This window comes from Papilio machaon, chromosome 26, assembly GCF_912999745.1.
Source record: "Papilio machaon chromosome 26, ilPapMach1.1, whole genome shotgun sequence".
Lineage (NCBI taxonomy): Eukaryota > Metazoa > Arthropoda > Insecta > Lepidoptera > Papilionidae > Papilio > Papilio machaon.
Window position 1 is genome coordinate 348,074 of NC_060011.1, and position 19,239 is coordinate 367,312.

Here is a 19,239-nt window from a genome sequence, read left to right on the forward strand (position 1 = left end):
AACATATGTGTGTGCCCGCTCGTAGCTTGGTAGGCGCGGGTCGGGCAGTTCGCTGAGCAGCGGTGACTCGGGCACGCCCATTGACTTCGAGGAGGGTGGGGAGAGCACCTACTATGTCACCGTGAGTACATACACAATAGGAGATTATCTCTGTTGCTTGTGAAAATGTAAAACACAAGCCGGGAACATTCAAATGTACAGGCTTTGAACTATTACATTACAATTTTTTTAGAAAAGTTGACGAATACAGAATAATCAATTTAAATTAAACTAGCCGTCGCCCACGACTACGTCCGCGTGGAATTAAAAAAAAAAACTTAATTAGTAATCTATGTGTTCTTCCAGATTATGTTTAACATCCATGCTAAATTTCAGCAAAATCTATGCAGCCGTTCTTGAGATACCTTCAAACAAAAAACATTCGCATTTATAATATTAGTAAGATATATTGAAAATATTAAAAGGTTACAATTAAATTGAATATTTTCTAAAACAAGCAAACAGAGATAAATCTCAACCCTTTCTCATATTATCCATTAAACAATGTATGTCATTTTATTTAACTATAAATAACTAAAACAACAGGTCGTATGATATATATATCATATACAACATATATGAAAAAGTGAGTGAAATATTATATTATTTGACTGATATATGTTCTAGTGATGTGTTTGTGGCATGATTTAGAATGTTACAATTTAATATTAGTCGAAAATTACGACTTTCATTTCATAATTATCAACAACACTATTTTCATAGTCTTAATAAATTACGTACATTTTAATGGTTGAACAAAATTTATAATGACTAATAGACTTTTCGACTAATAGTTTAAAAGTGTTATTTTCTTTGCATCTCACTTGCATGAAATGTTAGTGTTTTAAAGAATGCCATCGTATGATTCTTTTATACATTTAATAGGTTTTTATTATATGTAAGTATATCATTTTTTTTTAAATAAATAAACAATTATAATATTGAGTGTATTTGTATGAATGGTTAAGCGAGAAGTTTTAATTTAGTTGTTTTCATAAACTCTGTTGACTCTATTAGGTCAATGATGATTTAAATTTTATTTATAATATCTAATCTTTGTCCAATTTATTATATGTATGACTACCGCGAAAGATTGTCTCCATTTCAATGGAAAAAATATTAATTTAAATATTATTTTACATGTTGATACTTGTCAAAAAACTGACATATATGTGATGTTCTCAGGAGCCAGGCTCATACACAACGACGACTTCTAGCACAGTGATGGGCAACGCACCTTTCGGCAGTATGGTGCACGGCGCCACCGCCAGGGTAACTTACATACATCTACATACAACTACATTCAACTACATACAACTTCACACAACTTCACACAAACATATCACCTACAGATAAAGTGTGGTCAATCTTTTGTAGGCTAGAAAGATTCTAGCACTTCTTAACTTAATTACTGAAATTAGCTTTTAAAATTATCTACTTGTCTATTTTGCTAAATAATATAAAATATTTAAGCTTTGTGGAACGTAAATTTTTTTTGGCAGGCGCGATAAAGCATACATTTTGATAGCGCGTTCTAAAACGATATCAACGCCATCTAGCGGAACACAATTTCAATATAGAATCGTACTTGTTGCAGACGAGCTCGGGCCCTCAGATAACTGAGAGCGGGGAACAGGAGTTGGGGCAGGGAGATGGCGAGGTGGCCTCCTCGCAGACCATCAGCTCCAAGACCCGCACCGTCGAGACCATCACTGTGAGTCTTGTACAAACTACATCTGAACTACATCCTTATACAGTCAATGTATGGAGAATGCCCAGAAATAAACATCCATACACTATGATGCAAATTGATTATCTTCAAGCGAAATATACGATAGTCGTTGAGTTGTTAATCTTTAGGTCGTAGAGATCATCTACAACCCCCTAGTTCTATTATGTAGGGGGTGATAATTGTACAAAATGTTTTTTTATTATTATTTTCTTAATTCTCGAGACAAAAATCTTTGCATCTGCAATCTTAAAATCTCCAATAGATTTAAGGAGTTGAAAAATGACCCTTAAAAGTTACAATGAACCATTTATTTTAATATTTAAAGTACAAAACGGAGCGCAACGGAGTTGTGGAGACTCGCGTGGAGCAGAAGATCACCATACAGTCTGATGGAGACCCCATCGACCACGACAGAGCCCTCGCCGAGGCCATACAAGTACATACACATATACATACATTTCACATGTCATACATCTCATTCTAACCACCTTTTTACCCCCACTCTTTTCTTCTAAGAAAAGGATAGAAATGACCTTTTTCTATGTGTTTTCTTTTTCTGTCTGTGTAGGTAATGTATCTGCAATTGTGAATGTCTATGGGCAGCGGTTGCTTCGCTGTTTTGGCGAATCAAATTGTCGCTTTCTCGTTATCCATTTTAAGATAAATAAAGTTATAGATTTCTATACTAAAAAAAATTGAATAGACATATTACAAGAACAAACTAAGTTATGAAAGCTCTATACAAATTCTAATCAAATTAAATATAAGATAAAAGAGCTGTCGCCCGCGACTTCGTCTGTACGGAATTTAAAAAAAAATGTAATATGTAGTCTATATGTTCTTCCAGACTATGTTTTATATCTATACCAAATTTCATTAAGATCCATTAAGCCTTTCTGGAGATACCTTCAAATAAAAATCCATCCATCCATCTAATTTTTTTTAATTTTTTTCTGTCATAAGAACCTTCTTCTGACAATAACAAACATAACAAAAAAAAAGTGAAATCTGTCCAACTGTTCACATGATGGCGTGACCAAGGGATATAGGGATTCATTTTTATATATATACTCGCTTTTACCCGCGACTCCGTCCGCGCGGAATTAAAAAATAGAAAACGTGGTAAAAATTATCCTATGTCCATTTCCTGGTTCTAAGCTACCTGCCCACCAATTTTCAGTCAAATCGATTCAGCCGTTCTTGAGTTATAAATAGTGTAACTAACACGACTTTCTTTTATATTAGGTCCTTACATATGAAATTGGCGTTTTTCGTACTGGCCACTTTAATCACGAATTTCTCCTCTTTGGTAAGGAATTCCAAATTCAAATTTGTACAGCTATAGACTCATGTATTTGTGGTTCGATGACCGTCATTCATTTGTTTTTTTTCTTCTGTTTTTTTCTGTTTGCGTCACTCATTTTACAAAATGGAAAACTTAAAATTTCGCATTATTTACGAGTACGAGTTCCGCCGTGGCACTAGTGCTGCGGAAACGACTCGAAGGGTGAATGATGTGTATGGCGGTCGTGTTGCAAAAGAAAACACAGTTCGTTTTTGGTTCCAACGTTTTCGTTCTGGAAATTTCGATCTGCAGAACAAGCCCCGTGGACGGCCAGAGACTCAAGTTGATAATGAAGAGTTGAAGGCTATTGTGGAAGCGGATCCATCGCAAACCACGTCCGAGTTAGCTGCAGGCTGCGATGTTAGTGATAAAACTGTTTTAATTCACTTGAAGCAAATTGGGAAGATTAAAAAGCTTGAAAGGTGGGTACCTCACGAATTGACTGAAGCAAACCGGCAAACGCGCGTCGACTGTTGCGTTACATTACTAAACCGGCACAATAATGAAGGTATTTTAAACCGAATCATTACCTGTGATGAAAAATGGGTTCTTTACGATAATCGGAAGCGCTCAGCGCAATGGTTGGATCCTGGCCAGCCAGCCAAATCCTGCCCCAAGCGAAAATTAACCCCAAAAAAGTTACTTGTAAGCGTTTGGTGGACTAGTGCCGGTATTGTTCATTACAGTTTTCTCAAATCTGGCCAGACTATTACGGCTGATGTCTATTGTCAGCAATTGCAAACCATGATGGAAAAGCTAGCGGCTAAACAACCTAGGCTGGACAATCGCTCCACGCCACTGCTGCTTCACGACAACGCTAGACCACACACTGCGCAACAGACGGCTACTAAATTAGAAGAGCTTCAATTGGAAAGTCTAAGACATCCTCCGTACTCCCCGGACCTTGCTCCAACAGATTACCATTTTTTTCGAAATTTGGATAACTTCTTGCAAGGGAAAAAATTCAACTCCGATGGGGCAGTCCAAATCGCCTTCAAAGATTTTATAGATTCCCGTCCGACTGGTTTTTTTAGTAAAGGGATCAATGAACTACCTATGAGATGGCAAAAGTGCATAGAAAATAATGGTTCATACTTTGATTAATTAAATATATTATATTAAAAAATATTCGACTTTTTGTCCCTCCCATACAAAACGCCAATTTCATATGTAAGGACCTAATATATATAGATATAGATATATATAATATTTTATTTATTTTGTCAATTTACAGGAGGCCACGGCGATGAACCCCGACATGACTGTGGAGAAGATAGAGATCCAGCAACAGAGCACGCAGCCATAACTTCCCGCCATCTCCTCGCGCACGTCCGCCATCTTGATTCATTGCGTCAAAATGGCGTCGAGAAAACGGTTCACACTATATTAAATACTTTAAAAATGTTATAATCGACCAATAATGCGTACCTTATATATTAAACGTAATCTCTGTATAAATTATTAGATTCGCGCCATTTTTCTGACATTATAAAACAAGATGGCGTCGTGTTATAAAATTAGCAGTAAGCGACATTGCGAATATTAAGTTATTAAAAACGTTATATAATTAATTAATTGTCGAGTTAATTGATTTATATTGATGTTGTGGAAGTCGGGAGTGACATTTTTTTTTAATTAATAGATTAAGATCCGCTTCGAAAAATGTTGCCATAGCGAAGAAAAAGTGTTTATGTCCGTTTGAATGGAGTAGCTTTAAAACATCTCACATTATGGAGACCACCGATTAAAAACAATAAATCTTTTTTTTTTTACTCAAAAAAAATTACTAAACTTGAACTTTAGCCTTGACATTCAAAAGTTTTTGAGTTTTATTTATTAAGAGAATTTATTTATAATTGACGACAGAAATGAAAAAAAAAGTTGCTATTATTGTATTTCTAATATCGACTCCTCCATTGAATAATCCCGTAATAGGAAAAATCTAATTTTTTCAGGCAAAAAACTGTATTTTTTTAATTACTTCATTAATAATTATTGTACTATTTTTCTTTTAGATAGCAAAAACAAAGCTAATTTTTATAGCTTCATTGTATTTAATTTTCATTTATATTCCGGACGTATTTTGTGCCCTGAAGGAAAAGTTATAATACAGGAAAAAAAAAAAACTGTATGAATAATGACTTTTTATCTCAGTAATTAACATTAAAAAAATCACAATTAATAAGATCTTAGGTAAGAATTACAGGATTATTCGATGGGGGCATCGATATGACACCATTAGGTGCTATAATTTAAGCGAAATGTGGCTTCTGCTGAATATTGAATGTGGGGTAGTTGTTAAATTGACATATTTCTGATATTATGTACAACATGGTTACATTTCTACATGTTACAGCTTGTTCGGTGTATAGGGTAAAATGAAGTTTTACTGCACAATTTATATTTTAACTGTTGCCAAATTTCATTATATCTATTAATTTATTGCAAAAAAAAAAAACGGGACATTCCAACGAGCGAGCGAGACGCCGCTACATAGTGTTTTCTCTCTCTTTATTTTTTTTTTACGATACTCTGATTTGTGGGTTTTATTTTTGTTAAAATTAACATTTTTTCTTTTTTTTTCCTGAAATTTTGGCTCAATTTTTTTTTGTTTTTTTTTTCTGTAATTCTTTAATTTGACGTGCTTTTATACATTTATGGGGTAGACAGAATCCCACAAATTGTCTATCTGTAAAATGTCGACATATTTGTTATATTTAAAATGCTAGACGTATTTTGTAATAAGTTTCAATGAGGTCAAATTATTTTGTGCGCTGATTTTGAATCGGTATTTAATTTTAATGTTTTTTTTTTCCTTTTTTATGTATATTTTTTATAATTTTCACATTTTATTAAGATTAATGTAAGAGAAATGTTGCATGATGATTATAATTTTTGTCTGTTTGTATGTAATTTTTTTTTATGTGACAATATTTTATTACGATTTATGTGACAATTAAATGTTATGAATATAAAGAAGTAAATAATACCTTAATTATATAAAAATAAAGGCTTATTTTCCTTGTATCGTTTAATTCCGTCTTGTCTTATGTTTATTATATATTTATTATTTCATTGAAGATGTTTATTTTTTTTGTAATTGTCTCCATTTTGTATTATTTCTTATTTTTAACTAGATGACGTCATCAAGCAACAAATACAATAAATGATGCTTTGTTTTATTTTATATCCTTTTATTTTTTACAATCTTTTAAATGTAAATATTTGGGTTTACTAAAAATACTATTTAATTGAAGAGGTTTTTGTTACTCTCGAGACTTGAAACCTACCCTAAGTTAGGTGTGACTAGGACATAGTCAACTCAGGCCAAGTGCGAGTTGACTTCATACATATCATTGAATTTCTTCTCAGATATGTGCAGCATCACGATGTTCCTTCATCTTAAGAATGTCAGATAAATGTACATATGTAAATCGAAAAACACATTGGCATGGCGGGATTCGAATCCAGGACCTGCAGATTGCAAATGCTTAACCGCTGAGCCACCGACGCTCATCTCCACTGAAGAGATTAAAGTCTAAAGTATTTTAGATCAAAACAATCTCAAATACCTTAGTTTTAGAAATCGAAGTACCTAAGTTTTTTTTAAATAAACTAAACTTTTACTACTACTATTTAGTTTAATCTAAACCGAACTGTATGTAAGTGGATAAGACCTGAAATGTGCCAGAAGTGCACCTAAATAAAAGTCCTTAATTTCTGCCTACTCCTCTGGGTCAGTTTTTTTTGTTTATGAAATAAATTAGTTCAAAAGATCAGATTTATTTACAGAAACCGCACATAAAATTACAATTATCTAGTTATCCTCCGAATACAGAACCTGTGAATGACTTCAGCAATTTTGAGGGATTCTGGTCTTCTAGTACACCACTAGCGATCGAATGCAATAACTTCGAAGGATCCTGTTCTTTGACTGAACCAGCTACAGACTGCAATACGTTGGACTGAATCTGGTCTTTTATAACTGAACCAGCGACAGACTGCAGTAACTTTGTCGGATCTTGGTCTTTAACAGAACTCGCAACGGACTGAATTAGTATTTTCGGATCTTGGTCTATTGAACCCGCGAGAACTTGTAGTAACTTCGACGTGTCTTGATCTTTTAGAACAGTGGCAGTTGACTGCAGCATATTATCCTGATCTTCGTCTTTTAATATGGAGCCCGCGACGGCCTGTATAATGTTTGGAGGTTCCCTGTACTTTAGGCCTTCGCCCCCGCGCCCGTACGGGAACAGGAAGCCCGTCTGCAGGAAGAACTTGCCCTTTGTGCCCGGCTTCGAGTCTATACCCATGTAGCTGGAATAAACAAGAATTCATTGAACAAAATTTGCTTTATTGCAAGGAATATTTCATACTTTCATAATCCTATCTGTTTTTTCCTGACTTTCTATCTAGAACGTTTTTCTTTCTAGCACATAAATATCCCTTAAAGTACTAAATCATTACGACAACGAACTCTAATGAGGTGGTTAGAAATAAAATCAATTTAAAGACATAAGGTTTGCGAAAGAGTGATCTAAAGTAATTTTTTAGCTCAAAAATTTTATTTCTGCGGCATTGAGCTGTCTTCTCCTAAACTGTAATGTAAATTTAATGTAGAAAATACCTCTAGCAAAAAGCAACTACATACTTTTCGTGATGTATCATATTGCTACGATTTCTTAAATTCAGTAGACCGTATCTAACCTGACTTCATCATCACACTGATCCCTTTTAAAGTGTTCCCAACTGGCACATCTCCTGGCGGCGAAGGAGGTGCGCTCGAGCAGAGACTCTGCGAAGTAGAGCCAAGAGCGCGAGTGACTGCAAGTCTGCAGCAAACAGCCCGGCTGAGAGTTCCCGCCGTTGGGGAAGTAGTCCGCGTGTCCTGCGCGATAACATTACTGCAGTGCGGGTTTTCTTGACATTCTTCAACTTCCTAAATTAGCTGACATAGCAGTTACTTTTATCTATAAACATCGCAATCGCGACAGAGGAAGGGATGCACAGAAAGAGTATATGACCTCTTCCTTCCGTCTTCTCATCCTTTCCTTAAAGGTGATTGGGAAGAGAACTAAAAATTAGGCCTCCTCACGCACAATCATCAGACGAAACGCGAAAATACTTCTACTTGAGGAATGTCTTCTGTGGTCGTTGTTATTGCAGCGGACGAGCACATTGGTGCAGCAGCAGCATCCCTTGAACACTTACCAATAGGATCCTTCATCCCGTACACACCACTATCCGAATGTATACAATCTACGTAGTCCGCGTCCGTATCTTTGACCCTGAGGTCCGCATCAACGTGTGTGAAGCATGGCCCTGCGGGGTCGAGCGCGGTGAGGCGGCCGGGCCTTCGCCCCGTCAGTTTGAGCAGAGTCTTGCCAGCAAAGCCACTGATGTGGGAGCCGAGGCTGTGACCGATTAAGTGGATTGAAGCCGGGTCTGTGCCGCCTGAACAGTGACAAAACATTTATATGTGACAGAACAGAGAGCAACAAATTAACAATAGAAATATATAAAAAATACATCTTATTAATATTATAAATGCGAATGTTTAGATTTTAGATAGATGGATGTTTGTTGCAGCTCATCGGATCTTAATGAAATTTGGCATACATATAAAACATAGTTTGGAAGAACATTTAGGCAAATTATTAAGTTTTTTTAATTCTACGCGGACGGAGTCGCGGACGACATACATACATACAAACATTTTAGATTACGAGTTTAAAGCAGGTACTACCTGTAGTGAGGAGTAGAAATTTTATAGGTTAATAATTTTCAATTCTAGTTCGTATTATAAAGTTAATATGTATTTAAATTAGTTGAATATTTATTACAACATCAAATTCCATTTTTGTAGCGACATTATTTCCGCATAAACTATTACAAATACCGGAATCCCATTGCGACCTCTAACTTCAATACAAAGACCTTAGATGTCTTGATCTCATTACCTTATTTACCATATTTTAACCATAATCGATTTAATTGATTTGTATCTACATTTATTACGAACTTACGAAAGAAAAACTTTGTTGTTATAAGTAATTGTAGATACGAGATAGAATTTTATTTCATACTAGATTTAACATTATCTGAATCAAATAAAAAGGGAGAATTCTTCATTTTTAAATAGTAATTTTTACTTTAAAATATAACGAATGAACTTATTACACTCCTGATGAGCTCAATTTTTTTTAAATATAATTCGAGCATAATAATCATGTTTTCTACATAAGGTCAGTTGCACATCATTATATCGCATCTGATAAGGCAACGAGGGTAAAAAGTCTGTTAGTTTATAAAACATCTTAACTATGTTGACGTCAATCTGCGGCTGACCCCTATTTAATTGCCATAACCGTGAGACCCTTGTTGACATTGACATCGCGGACACGAGGTCAAAGGTCATGATCATTTACATGACGTCGTGCTTTATCATGAATTTTATAGTCAAACAAAGATATCAAAACCAGTGAGAGGCGTTGCTATCGCTGTTGCTTCTGTCAGAATGAATACAAAAGCTACATAGAAAGAAAAAACGACATAAAAAACAAAAACAATGATGAAGACAGAGGGGCGCTAGTGTGCTGTCGTATGTTAGTTTGACTAACCCTCACCGGTTCAAATAACCTTGTCGGTAACCAATTGCATAATTTGTTTTTGACGTTATACTTCTTTAAGTGAAGTACAGTTTTAATTGCACAGGTCTTCGTGTATTGAAAAAACATAGCAAAGTGTGAGACTATGCGCCTGCTCGATTTGAGCACAATCCCAACTGTCAAGTTTAGTCACTCAAGTAAATGTTATTATGGTGTTACCTTTGACCATAGCAGCGAGCACCTCGCCCAGCTTGCGGCCCATGAATTGCACGTAGGTGGTGGCGCGAAGGTACAACCAGTGGATGAGCGGACTGCCGTCCAGCGCTAACACACTCGTCTCACCTGACACAGTATAAATATATATTACAAAACGAGAGTAGAGAGTTCGACTCTCTACTCTGGTTGGTCGGATGCCCGTACGACCTGAGGGTCTGCGGGTCCATGAGTTAATGCTCTTCGGGGGACATGGCTAGAGAGAGTAGAGTAGAGAGAATTTTTGGAATTCACATATTAATGTCCTCTCCCTTTTCTTACAAAAAACCAAGTTATGTTGTTCGTCTGTTTACATCTTTATATGTGGATGTTTTGAATGCTACATAATTACCTCATTGTAGAATAACTCAGTTGTATACTGTTCCTAGATAATCCATACATTATTTATTCTATTATGGTCTTCATCATCATAATTCCGTAATCGGTTGGCTTATTACATAGTTTTGCTTAAGGTCGCGCTTTACAATTCCACAAATACATTCTACATGTTTATTAAACTGTGAGATTGTTTTCTCACATATTGTCTATATTATTTGAAAGACAACGTGAGGGATGACTGAAGTTAAAATCCAAAGTAAATCTATGTTCAGTATTTAACAATTTGACATTATATTCAATAGCTATACTAACAAGATTGAAAATCTTTTGTCCACATTGACTTAGGGTAGCCGTACATGAGTCACACGAGATACAAACGCCGCTACAAGAAGCGTGTAGCGACGATTGCTGCGGCCACCGATGTCAATATGATAATGATATATTGTAGCTGTTATGTGGCTCGTGTGCGGCTACCCTTAAGTATAATTTACATAAACGTTTACAGATGTAATGCATTTTTATTTAATTAAACGTTAGATCTAAGAATACATTGTCGGATGTGATGTGGGAAATCCTATCGATGACAATAACCTTGTTAAAATTCTAAAGATGTTGAACATTGCTGACTCATTTGCGTCACAAGTAAAAACTAAATTATAAATGTGGGTCTACACTAAATGAGCCGAGCACGAGCGGCGCACGAGCCGATAATTCATGTAGTGTGGACTGAATTATGAGCCTCGAACGAGTTCGCGTCCAGTTTTTGGCTGATGTTCCGCCTATTGTCGTTTTTTTTACGAACACAAAGAGATTTTCATCGCGCTCACTCTGGGGAAAAGGGATTTGCATCACGCTCACACTTCGGAAAATTATGTTCGTGGAGAGTGATTATTATATGAGAGAGACATCGCGAGGTGAGCGGCTCATCTCGTTCTCGGCTGTTCTACACACACCTTTATAGTCACCAACAAGCATACTGAATTACTTTGGACTTGTTCGAATTATTTTGCCATATTGACTTATAAAAAACATTTCGAATGTACCATTATGTTTTTGGAGGCCAAGATCTTTTGAATCAAATTAAATTGCACAAGCTAAATAAAGGCTACATTTATTTCTATTATTATAACTAACTACTAAACTATTAGTACGTATTTCTACGGAAATAGTAACGGGTATCTATATAGGTATTTTCAAACATCTTGACGGCCCTCAACCCGAATTCCGCTGCTCTCCAGCACACCTAAAATTGTGTTCTGCGCATCGACTCGCGCGAAGTTAACTTGCTACTGTTGTGTAACTTACCACTTCTAAGAAATGCTTCGCTGATGTTTTTAAAGCTATCCTTTGTTGGATCATCGATGAAGCCGTGCACAAAGATGATGAGGTTCCTCTGAGGGTTGAAGGCACGCGCTCGTGTGATTGCCTCCGCGGCCACGCTGATGTTATATACCTTACTGCTAGCCCTGAACAACGGAACATTGTGAAGCTGAAGTAAATATTTAACAGACTTAATTTATATTCGATCTGAAATAATTTTCGAGTCGAGAAAAGAAGACTATTTAAAAAGTTAACTTTGCGTAGATATTGGTGATGATTTCGTAACAAACCTAGTTTTATAGTACAACGAGAGTGAGTTGAGATCTGGTTCCCTGACTCCCTCCAGTTGCTCGTACGCGACTCCCAGCAGTTTCTTCACGTGAGCACCTGCATTATTGAAAACATCGTGATGTTAGACAGACCATTGTTGACACATCTCTTCTCAACACGTTCAATACAACTAGCCTGGCTAATTTTCTCTCATACGAGTATAATAAAATCATATTTTTTTATATCATAAGGTGGAAAACGAGCAAACGGCCACCTGAATTCGCAGAAATAGCAAGGCGACCGTTGCCCATAGACATCTGCAATTGCAAATGCGTTGCCTTCCTTTGTCAACGGAGAAGGGGTCGCACAGAAAGAGGATATTTGCCCTTACGATGCGTCCCCTCTTCCGCCAAATCCACTTCCCCTTCCCATCCATTTCTAATAAGAAAAGGGTGGAAAGAGGACTAAAATAAGGCCTCCGGCACCACACTGATCAGACGAAACGCGACATTGATTCCACTTCACGCTTGTCTTCTGTGTGGTCGTAGTATACTTAGTATGAAGGAAAATAACTAAGGATTATCAAATTGTACAGTTGTAATGCGTTTGTTTGACTCACATCCAGCGGAGCCGACATATGCGATGGATTCGTCGATGGGTTGCTTAATTGGTCTGATCTGCTGTTGGATTCCTTCGCCGAGGTTTTCCAGCAGGCCTCCCTGCTGCTGGCCAGACGCCTTAAGTAACGACAGGTAACCTACTACCATGCCCACCAAGTAGTTCATGTTGAATAGGTTCTAAAAGCAGAACGAAGCACTACAGCACTCAGAAATTAATAGTTAATTAAACATTAGCTAAGTGTAGTTTTTAAATATAAAATACTAGCTATCGCCCGAGACTCTGTTCGCGCGGAATTAAAAAAATAACGTAGCCTATGTGTTCTTACACACTGTGCTCTTCATCTATGCCAAATTTCATCGAGATCCGTGGAGCCGTTCTTAAACTTTCGCAATTATAATATTAGTAAGATTCACTTAGTAGAACACAGAGTCAGATATCATTAGTGACAAAGACTGAGCGTGAAAGTAAGGGGTTCCATTACTTTAGATTTACTTATAGAAAACTTAGTGTTTTGCCATTTCTAAACAACTATTAAACGTTCCTGTGTGACAGTAACCGTGGGTTTCTGAGACCAAAATCTTTGTATAAAACACACCGTGTTGTTATCTCTGTCATCATCTTTGACAGAACAGAGATAACAATACGTTTTAAACGGAAATTTTGGTCTCAGAAACTCACCGTAAGTCCACTACTTTAATTTCATAAAGTGATTCTAAACTTTCTATAGTTTTTTTACCTTGGTATGTATTAAAAAAATTACTAACCACAAAGTTATTAAATCCGGTTACAACCTGAAAAACACAAGTATGGACTAATTACCAGGGTTACCTATTGGTTGGTAAAATCTTATTGAAAACAAATGTGCGAAGTGCAGCAAAACAAAACACAAAGTGCATTTCCTAATTATGTATAATTTGAGGGATTATAACATTCAATGTATTAATATAACCATATACGGGTTCGGGATGACTTGGCTATAGTCTACCATGCTGGCCCAGTACGGATTGGTTCACTTCACACATATCTTTGAATTTCTTCGTAGATGTCGATGGGACCAAAGTAAAAAAATTGATGATTTTTACTCTTTTTTGTTAATTTGTTAAAGCTACCTCTTAGTTAACAACATGCACTAAACAAAATACACATTTACAGGCGTAAATGTTATTTTTTTTTGCTAAAGTAAAAGGCCTTATGCGGCCTTTTTTCCTACATATATGGTTGAAACTTTGAGAGCCTGTCCTGTGAAGTTGTCAATTTGCACATTGGCTTTTATTAGCAGGAGCCATCGGTGTACAGGTTGCATCACCTCGGATCCAACACCTCGAACCTCGGATAGATGTACATATGAAAATCAAAAATCGAAAAATCTATTGGTACAAGATGGGATTCGTACCGAGGACTTGCAGGTTACAAGTCAAGTACTTAACCCTTAAGCCACCGACGCATTTGAATTAAATATAATCCCTCAAATATCGGCTGAAAGTGATGAAAACGGAACACAACTCGTGTAAAAGCGACACACAACTCACTCCGCTGAATAAACTATTGAACGTCAAATCGTAAACATCTTCCGCGAGAACCTCCATGTTTTACTGCAATTAGGAAGATAGATGTTTCAGTTTTCAAAAACGTCCACTATTTTGGATTGACCGTAGGTTTCTGAGACCAAAATCTCTGTATTAAACATAGCGTCATTTCTGACAAATTATGTTTTAAACGGTGATCTCAGAAACCCACAGTACCTATGTTAACTTAGCATTATAACCAATAATAAATAAATTTTAAATGAGTAAAGATTTCTAAGTTTTGTCTTTATATTAGAGATATTATAAAATGAAGAGAAGTTTTTTCTAGATTATTTCAAATTGAGAAATTTCGTAGTAAAGTATTTTTTTCAAGATTAAACGCGGGAAGTGAGTAACAATAAACCTAGTTCCTTTTTAATTAAACACATAAAAGAAACAAGTAACATTAGTACAGGAAATAAATTTCACTTCTTATCGATGTTTTCTCGATCGCTTTTCGTATTTTTTACAATGTTCGGGAAATTTATTGAATTGTAAGGAAATCTAATTGATACAAGGTGAGTTACATCATTAAGATTAATTTGTTTTGGTTGTTAATTCTCAATAAACAAAAAAAAAAGAAAATAAATGAAAATGTACATGAGGTTTACAGTTTAATTATGTTGTTTTGTACGCTTGTTTGAAAGTTCTTTATAAAAAACGTTATTTAACCTTAATTTTAATAGTAAATAAATATTATAATGCAATCATTTAGTAATTTAAGAATTTTATGTAGTTTTCATTGTATAAAAAAAATATTTGAAAATAGAACTTACGTGTGCAATATGTCTTCAAGAAATTGTTTTGTAATTTTAAATATTTTTTTTTATTCTACCACACTATTTAATATTTATCCAACATATTATATTAGTAATACTTGATCGTATAAAAATGTATAACCAAATTAACGTGCGTTTGTTTCTCTGACGGATTTTATACTAACTAGAAACGTAAATTTCTGTTTTCCCGCTTAAATGTACCAATGTGTCATTTATCATTCAAAACCAGGGATTCTCAAACTAACACACACAGAGACATTTACACATTTAAATATTAAATTATTCTCAGTGCGTATGAAATGTTTGCCTGTAGTTTTTTGTACAGAACAGACTTATTATTATAATTATTTTTGTATCGAAATATCAGAAAAGAGAGGCAATACAGAATAGACTGAAAGTAGATCGTTGGTCATCATCAGCTCACTATTCGTCTCCACTGAGGGGCTCGGAACCTACCCCAAGTTAGGGGTGACTAGGCCATAGTCAACCACACTGGCCAAGGGCGGGTTGGTTGACTTCACACATATCATTGAATTTCCACGCATATATGCAGTGATGCAATCACGATGTTTTATTTCACTGTTAGAACGTCGGATAAATGTACATATTTAAATCGAAAACCGAAAAACACATTGGTACATGGCGGGATTCCAACTCAGGAACTGCAGATTGCAAGGCAAGTGCTTAACCCCTGAGCCACCGACGCTCTTGAGCCAATGACGCTCTCGAGATCGTTGGTAAAGTGTCTAATTTAAGAACTCTTCGACAAGGATTTGAAAGACGTGAGAAAATGAAACACCTTTACTACCTTTCTTGTTACCTTAGTCCACAGAGGTTGTTGGGAATATTAGGGGTAGTTTTTTTAAACATTTCAGTAATACTTAATGTTATTAACGAGAAATATAATGTAATTGGCACGTTTAAAGTTTGAGTACCACTTACATCGGAACAATTACGTTTTAAGTAAAGAAAAAAATCTAATTGGTATCTTACATCAGCATTTAAATAGCTAAGTTAGCTCTTAATAGAATTAATAAGACGAACCTAAACATTCAACGATTTTTTTATGCGAATTGATTGTCGTTTTAACTCTATCCATACATCACGTTGTTCCTTTCGTTTCCCGCGCATCCTATTTTACTCCCAAGTATGTTTTTTTTTAATTACTTACATGTGCAACAATCTCGGTTGCCAGTACGCCATTAGTAGAATACAAAACTCCTTGTCTTCCAAAGATATAATACGTCAAATTTTACTGACTTTTTTTATTTTTTTAGTAAGTAAAAGGTGAAGACAACTTCAGTGAATATCTGGCTCTACAGGGGTGTCTACTACTTTGAATTAAGGAATATTTTCAGTTAAAGATAAGTATTGGCTAAGCTTCCGTAAATTTATTATGGAAATTAATCATTTTTTTTAATAACTTATCAATTGCTATCGTTGTTGGGTATTTCCAAGATATATATTTAAGGTGAAGATATCACTGGGGAAGAGGCAGGCGTAATTTATTTGTAATATATTAGTAGATAAGCACATTACACAACGTAGAGGAATTTCCAATATTGTTGCCAGTCTAAAAATAATTTAAACATTTTAAATAGTTAAACTAATAAATAAATTAAACTGAGTAATTGTTATTGTAATAGTTAAATTTTCAAGTTACTTCTCAGTATTTTACCTAAATTTTTGAACAGAGAAGTATTTTAAATTTATCAGATAGGAGATTCCTTAACTTTTTTCTTCACTGACGTCCTTCAAAGTACATCTTTTCGTTCTTTCTACTTTTGGTGAACCCCTTGCTTCAATTTGAACCCTTAACCTCACTCCTACATCGTATAGCCCACCCCTTTCGGGTCTTCTGTGGCTCCAGATTGTCCACCTGGATCATATTTTGAATTTATAGTTTTGAATCTATTGCATAATTTTTCATCAAACTAATACTAATAACGAAAAACAAACATTGATGTTTGTTTTGTACCACATTTTTCTTTGTAATTATTAAAATAGTGAACAAGTCTTTGGTTATAAATACTAAGAAGAATAAAATACGTCTTAAACATTATATTAAATATGAAAAATATTTAAAATTGTCGTTTAAAGTGAGATTTTTAAATCTATATATATAAAAGAAAGTCGTGTTAGTAACACTATTTATAACTCAAGATTGAACTGATTTAGCTGAAAATTGATGGGGAGGTAGCTTAAAACTAGAAGACGGACATAAGAACTTTTCTATCTTGTGTGATTTTTTTTTATCCCGCGTGGACGAAGTCGCGGGTAAAAGCTAGTTTACTATATAAATTGTTCACCGAACTTTATGATAAAATTATTTATAGAAGAATAAAATAATCATACATAGAAAAGGCTTTTGTTTTTAATTTTTTTTTCCTGTCTATTATTTTAAAAAGTGTATTTAATGAAATAAAAAAAAATCTACACAGATTTGATAATATTAACTAACAAATTAAATTATTGTAAAACAAATTAGATAACATTTATGTGATTATAATTTCACATTTGCATCAAGCACGGCAGTAAGTCTGCAGTCAAAAGGTTATCAAAGTGGTTTTCATAGAGTTTATTGTGTTTTTTGATGTCATAATGAATTATCGTATAAATATGTAATATTCACTATGATTTGTACGTATTTTACGTATGTACAGTAAGGACCCTTCGCGGTGTTCCAATTACAGACAAATTGCTTTGTTTCTTGCAACGAGACAAACTCCGAGTCGATATGAAAGGCACTAACTGACCATTTTCAAATTAAAAAATTGCATTCTATTGATTATTGTTTACGGGTCGTCTTCTAAGTGCTTACGAAATGTTCGAAATACTGTCCCTTTTTAAGTGGAACACCGCGAGATACCCTGATAGTACATGCATATGATAAATGTTTAAAAGGGTTAAATAAAACAAAATACGAAACACTTAAATAGTAATTATTTATTTTATTTTTATCATTGACATTTTACATCTTTTATAGCACAAAATATGTTTTTAATGTATTTTTTAACTAAATCTAGAAATGGCACTATTATTTTTTCTATTTAAAATATAGATTATTGTTTAATCTAATTGTGTACAAGAACATAAAGTATGTATGTATAAAAAGGCACACTAAATTATATTTCTTTACTAGCTGTCCGCGACACCGTCTGCATGTGTCTTAGGGTAGTATTCTTAATGGATTAGGCTAATTATTTTATTTAAAATAATAAAATATTACAACAAAACTTACAAAATATTCACATAAACCTTATATATTTCCAATACAAACTTTCATCCCTTATTACTTATTGTTATTTTACTCCCTTGAGGGTAAAACTTTTACAAAGTTTGAATGTCATATTTATTTAAATCAAATTAGCAGCCTAAAAAATAAGTTTCAAGTTCCTAACTGTAAAAATGAAGATAGTTCTATACAAATTTCCATCCCCACTTTCAACCCCTTTCACTTAAATAAACCGTGTTTTCAATTAAAATAATTGTACCTGAAATATTACTAATATTATAAATACGAAAGTTTAGATGTTTGGATGGATGGATGTTTGTTTGAAAGTATTTTCGGAACGATTCAACGGATGTTGATGAAATTTGGCACAGATGTAGAACATAGTCTGGAAGAACACATAGACTACTTGTTACGTTTTTTTAACTCCACGCGGACGCAGTCGCGTGCGACAGCTAGTATGTGATTAAAGTTAAATATAAAATACCTTATAATCTAAATCTATTTCACATAATACGAACTGGTTTTTTCTAATTTCATTAAAGTTTTTACATAAAGTAAAAAGCTTTTACACTTATAATATTAACACGTTAACTGCGGATTGAGGCAGGATAGGCCCAAAGCGTGACTTCTCGCTGGTGCGGCAGTCAAAATCGGGTTGTTTCGCTCTGTGCGGGAGGCTCCTAGATCAGTATTTCTATGAGTACGACAGAGACAAATATATAGAAATGTTTCTCTTGCGATATCTAGCCCAATGGCGTAATTAGATAAAAATGAGGTCCCACAGGCCCCAAACGCACTGAAAAGAAATTAATTACGCCTAGTGCGGATTGAGGTCAAATCTATCTCAAAATTTGTAGGCCTCATGGCCGCACTGCACGAAACGTGGGCGGCGCGGGCGCCGCGCATCCTAGCTTAGTGTTGTGGAAAGTTTCGATAACGTTTCGAGTTTCGAGGACGTTTTGGCAGGATTTATTAAAGATTAAGCGGTGGTACTTCATCTGACTTATTTGAAAATGTTTATTGGAGTTATGAGAAACTATGTTGACCTCGGTAAAAATTTTACTTATACCATACAAAACCTAAATTACTGCAACTTTGAATTTTAAGGGGGTGGCCTGTGTCTATGATGAACCA

General features: G+C 34.9%; 2 protein-coding genes across 4 annotated transcripts in view; one reads left to right on the top strand and one right to left on the bottom strand.

Annotated features, from left to right (window-relative positions):
- The window catches only part of LOC106716414, a 63,009-nt gene extending 58,342 nt beyond the window's left edge, over positions 1 to 4,667 (top strand). Inside the window, exons 16-20 of the mRNA XM_045684338.1 lie at positions 26 to 121; positions 1,225 to 1,311; positions 1,637 to 1,753; positions 2,097 to 2,207; positions 4,351 to 4,667. Of these exons, the coding sequence (XP_045540294.1) occupies positions 26 to 121; positions 1,225 to 1,311; positions 1,637 to 1,753; positions 2,097 to 2,207; positions 4,351 to 4,422 (483 nt within the window). The 3' untranslated portion in view covers positions 4,423 to 4,667. The remainder of the gene's footprint in view (positions 1 to 25; positions 122 to 1,224; positions 1,312 to 1,636; positions 1,754 to 2,096; positions 2,208 to 4,350) is intronic.
- A 2,232-nt stretch (positions 4,668 to 6,899) lies between these two features.
- On the bottom strand, positions 6,900 to 15,009 carry LOC106716413 (endothelial lipase). Of its 3 annotated transcripts, XM_045684525.1 has the most exons (10): positions 14,868 to 14,883; positions 14,056 to 14,118; positions 13,291 to 13,317; positions 12,525 to 12,702; positions 11,926 to 12,022; positions 11,621 to 11,781; positions 9,944 to 10,066; positions 8,328 to 8,570; positions 7,824 to 8,004; positions 6,900 to 7,433 (listed from the first exon to the last, which is right to left on the bottom strand). In XM_045684525.1, exons 2-10 carry the CDS (start codon positions 14,110 to 14,112, stop codon positions 6,938 to 6,940), a joined length of 1,563 nt encoding a protein of 520 aa, XP_045540481.1. In that variant the 5' UTR covers positions 14,113 to 14,118; positions 14,868 to 14,883; the 3' UTR covers positions 6,900 to 6,937. The 3 variants fall into 3 exon arrangements, with proteins under 3 accessions (XP_045540481.1, XP_045540482.1, XP_045540483.1); XM_045684526.1 differs by lacking the exon at positions 14,056 to 14,118 and having other exon boundaries at positions 14,868 to 14,939; XM_045684527.1 differs by lacking the exons at positions 13,291 to 13,317; positions 14,056 to 14,118 and having other exon boundaries at positions 14,868 to 15,009.
- Between the last annotated feature and the right edge of the window lie 4,230 nt (positions 15,010 to 19,239).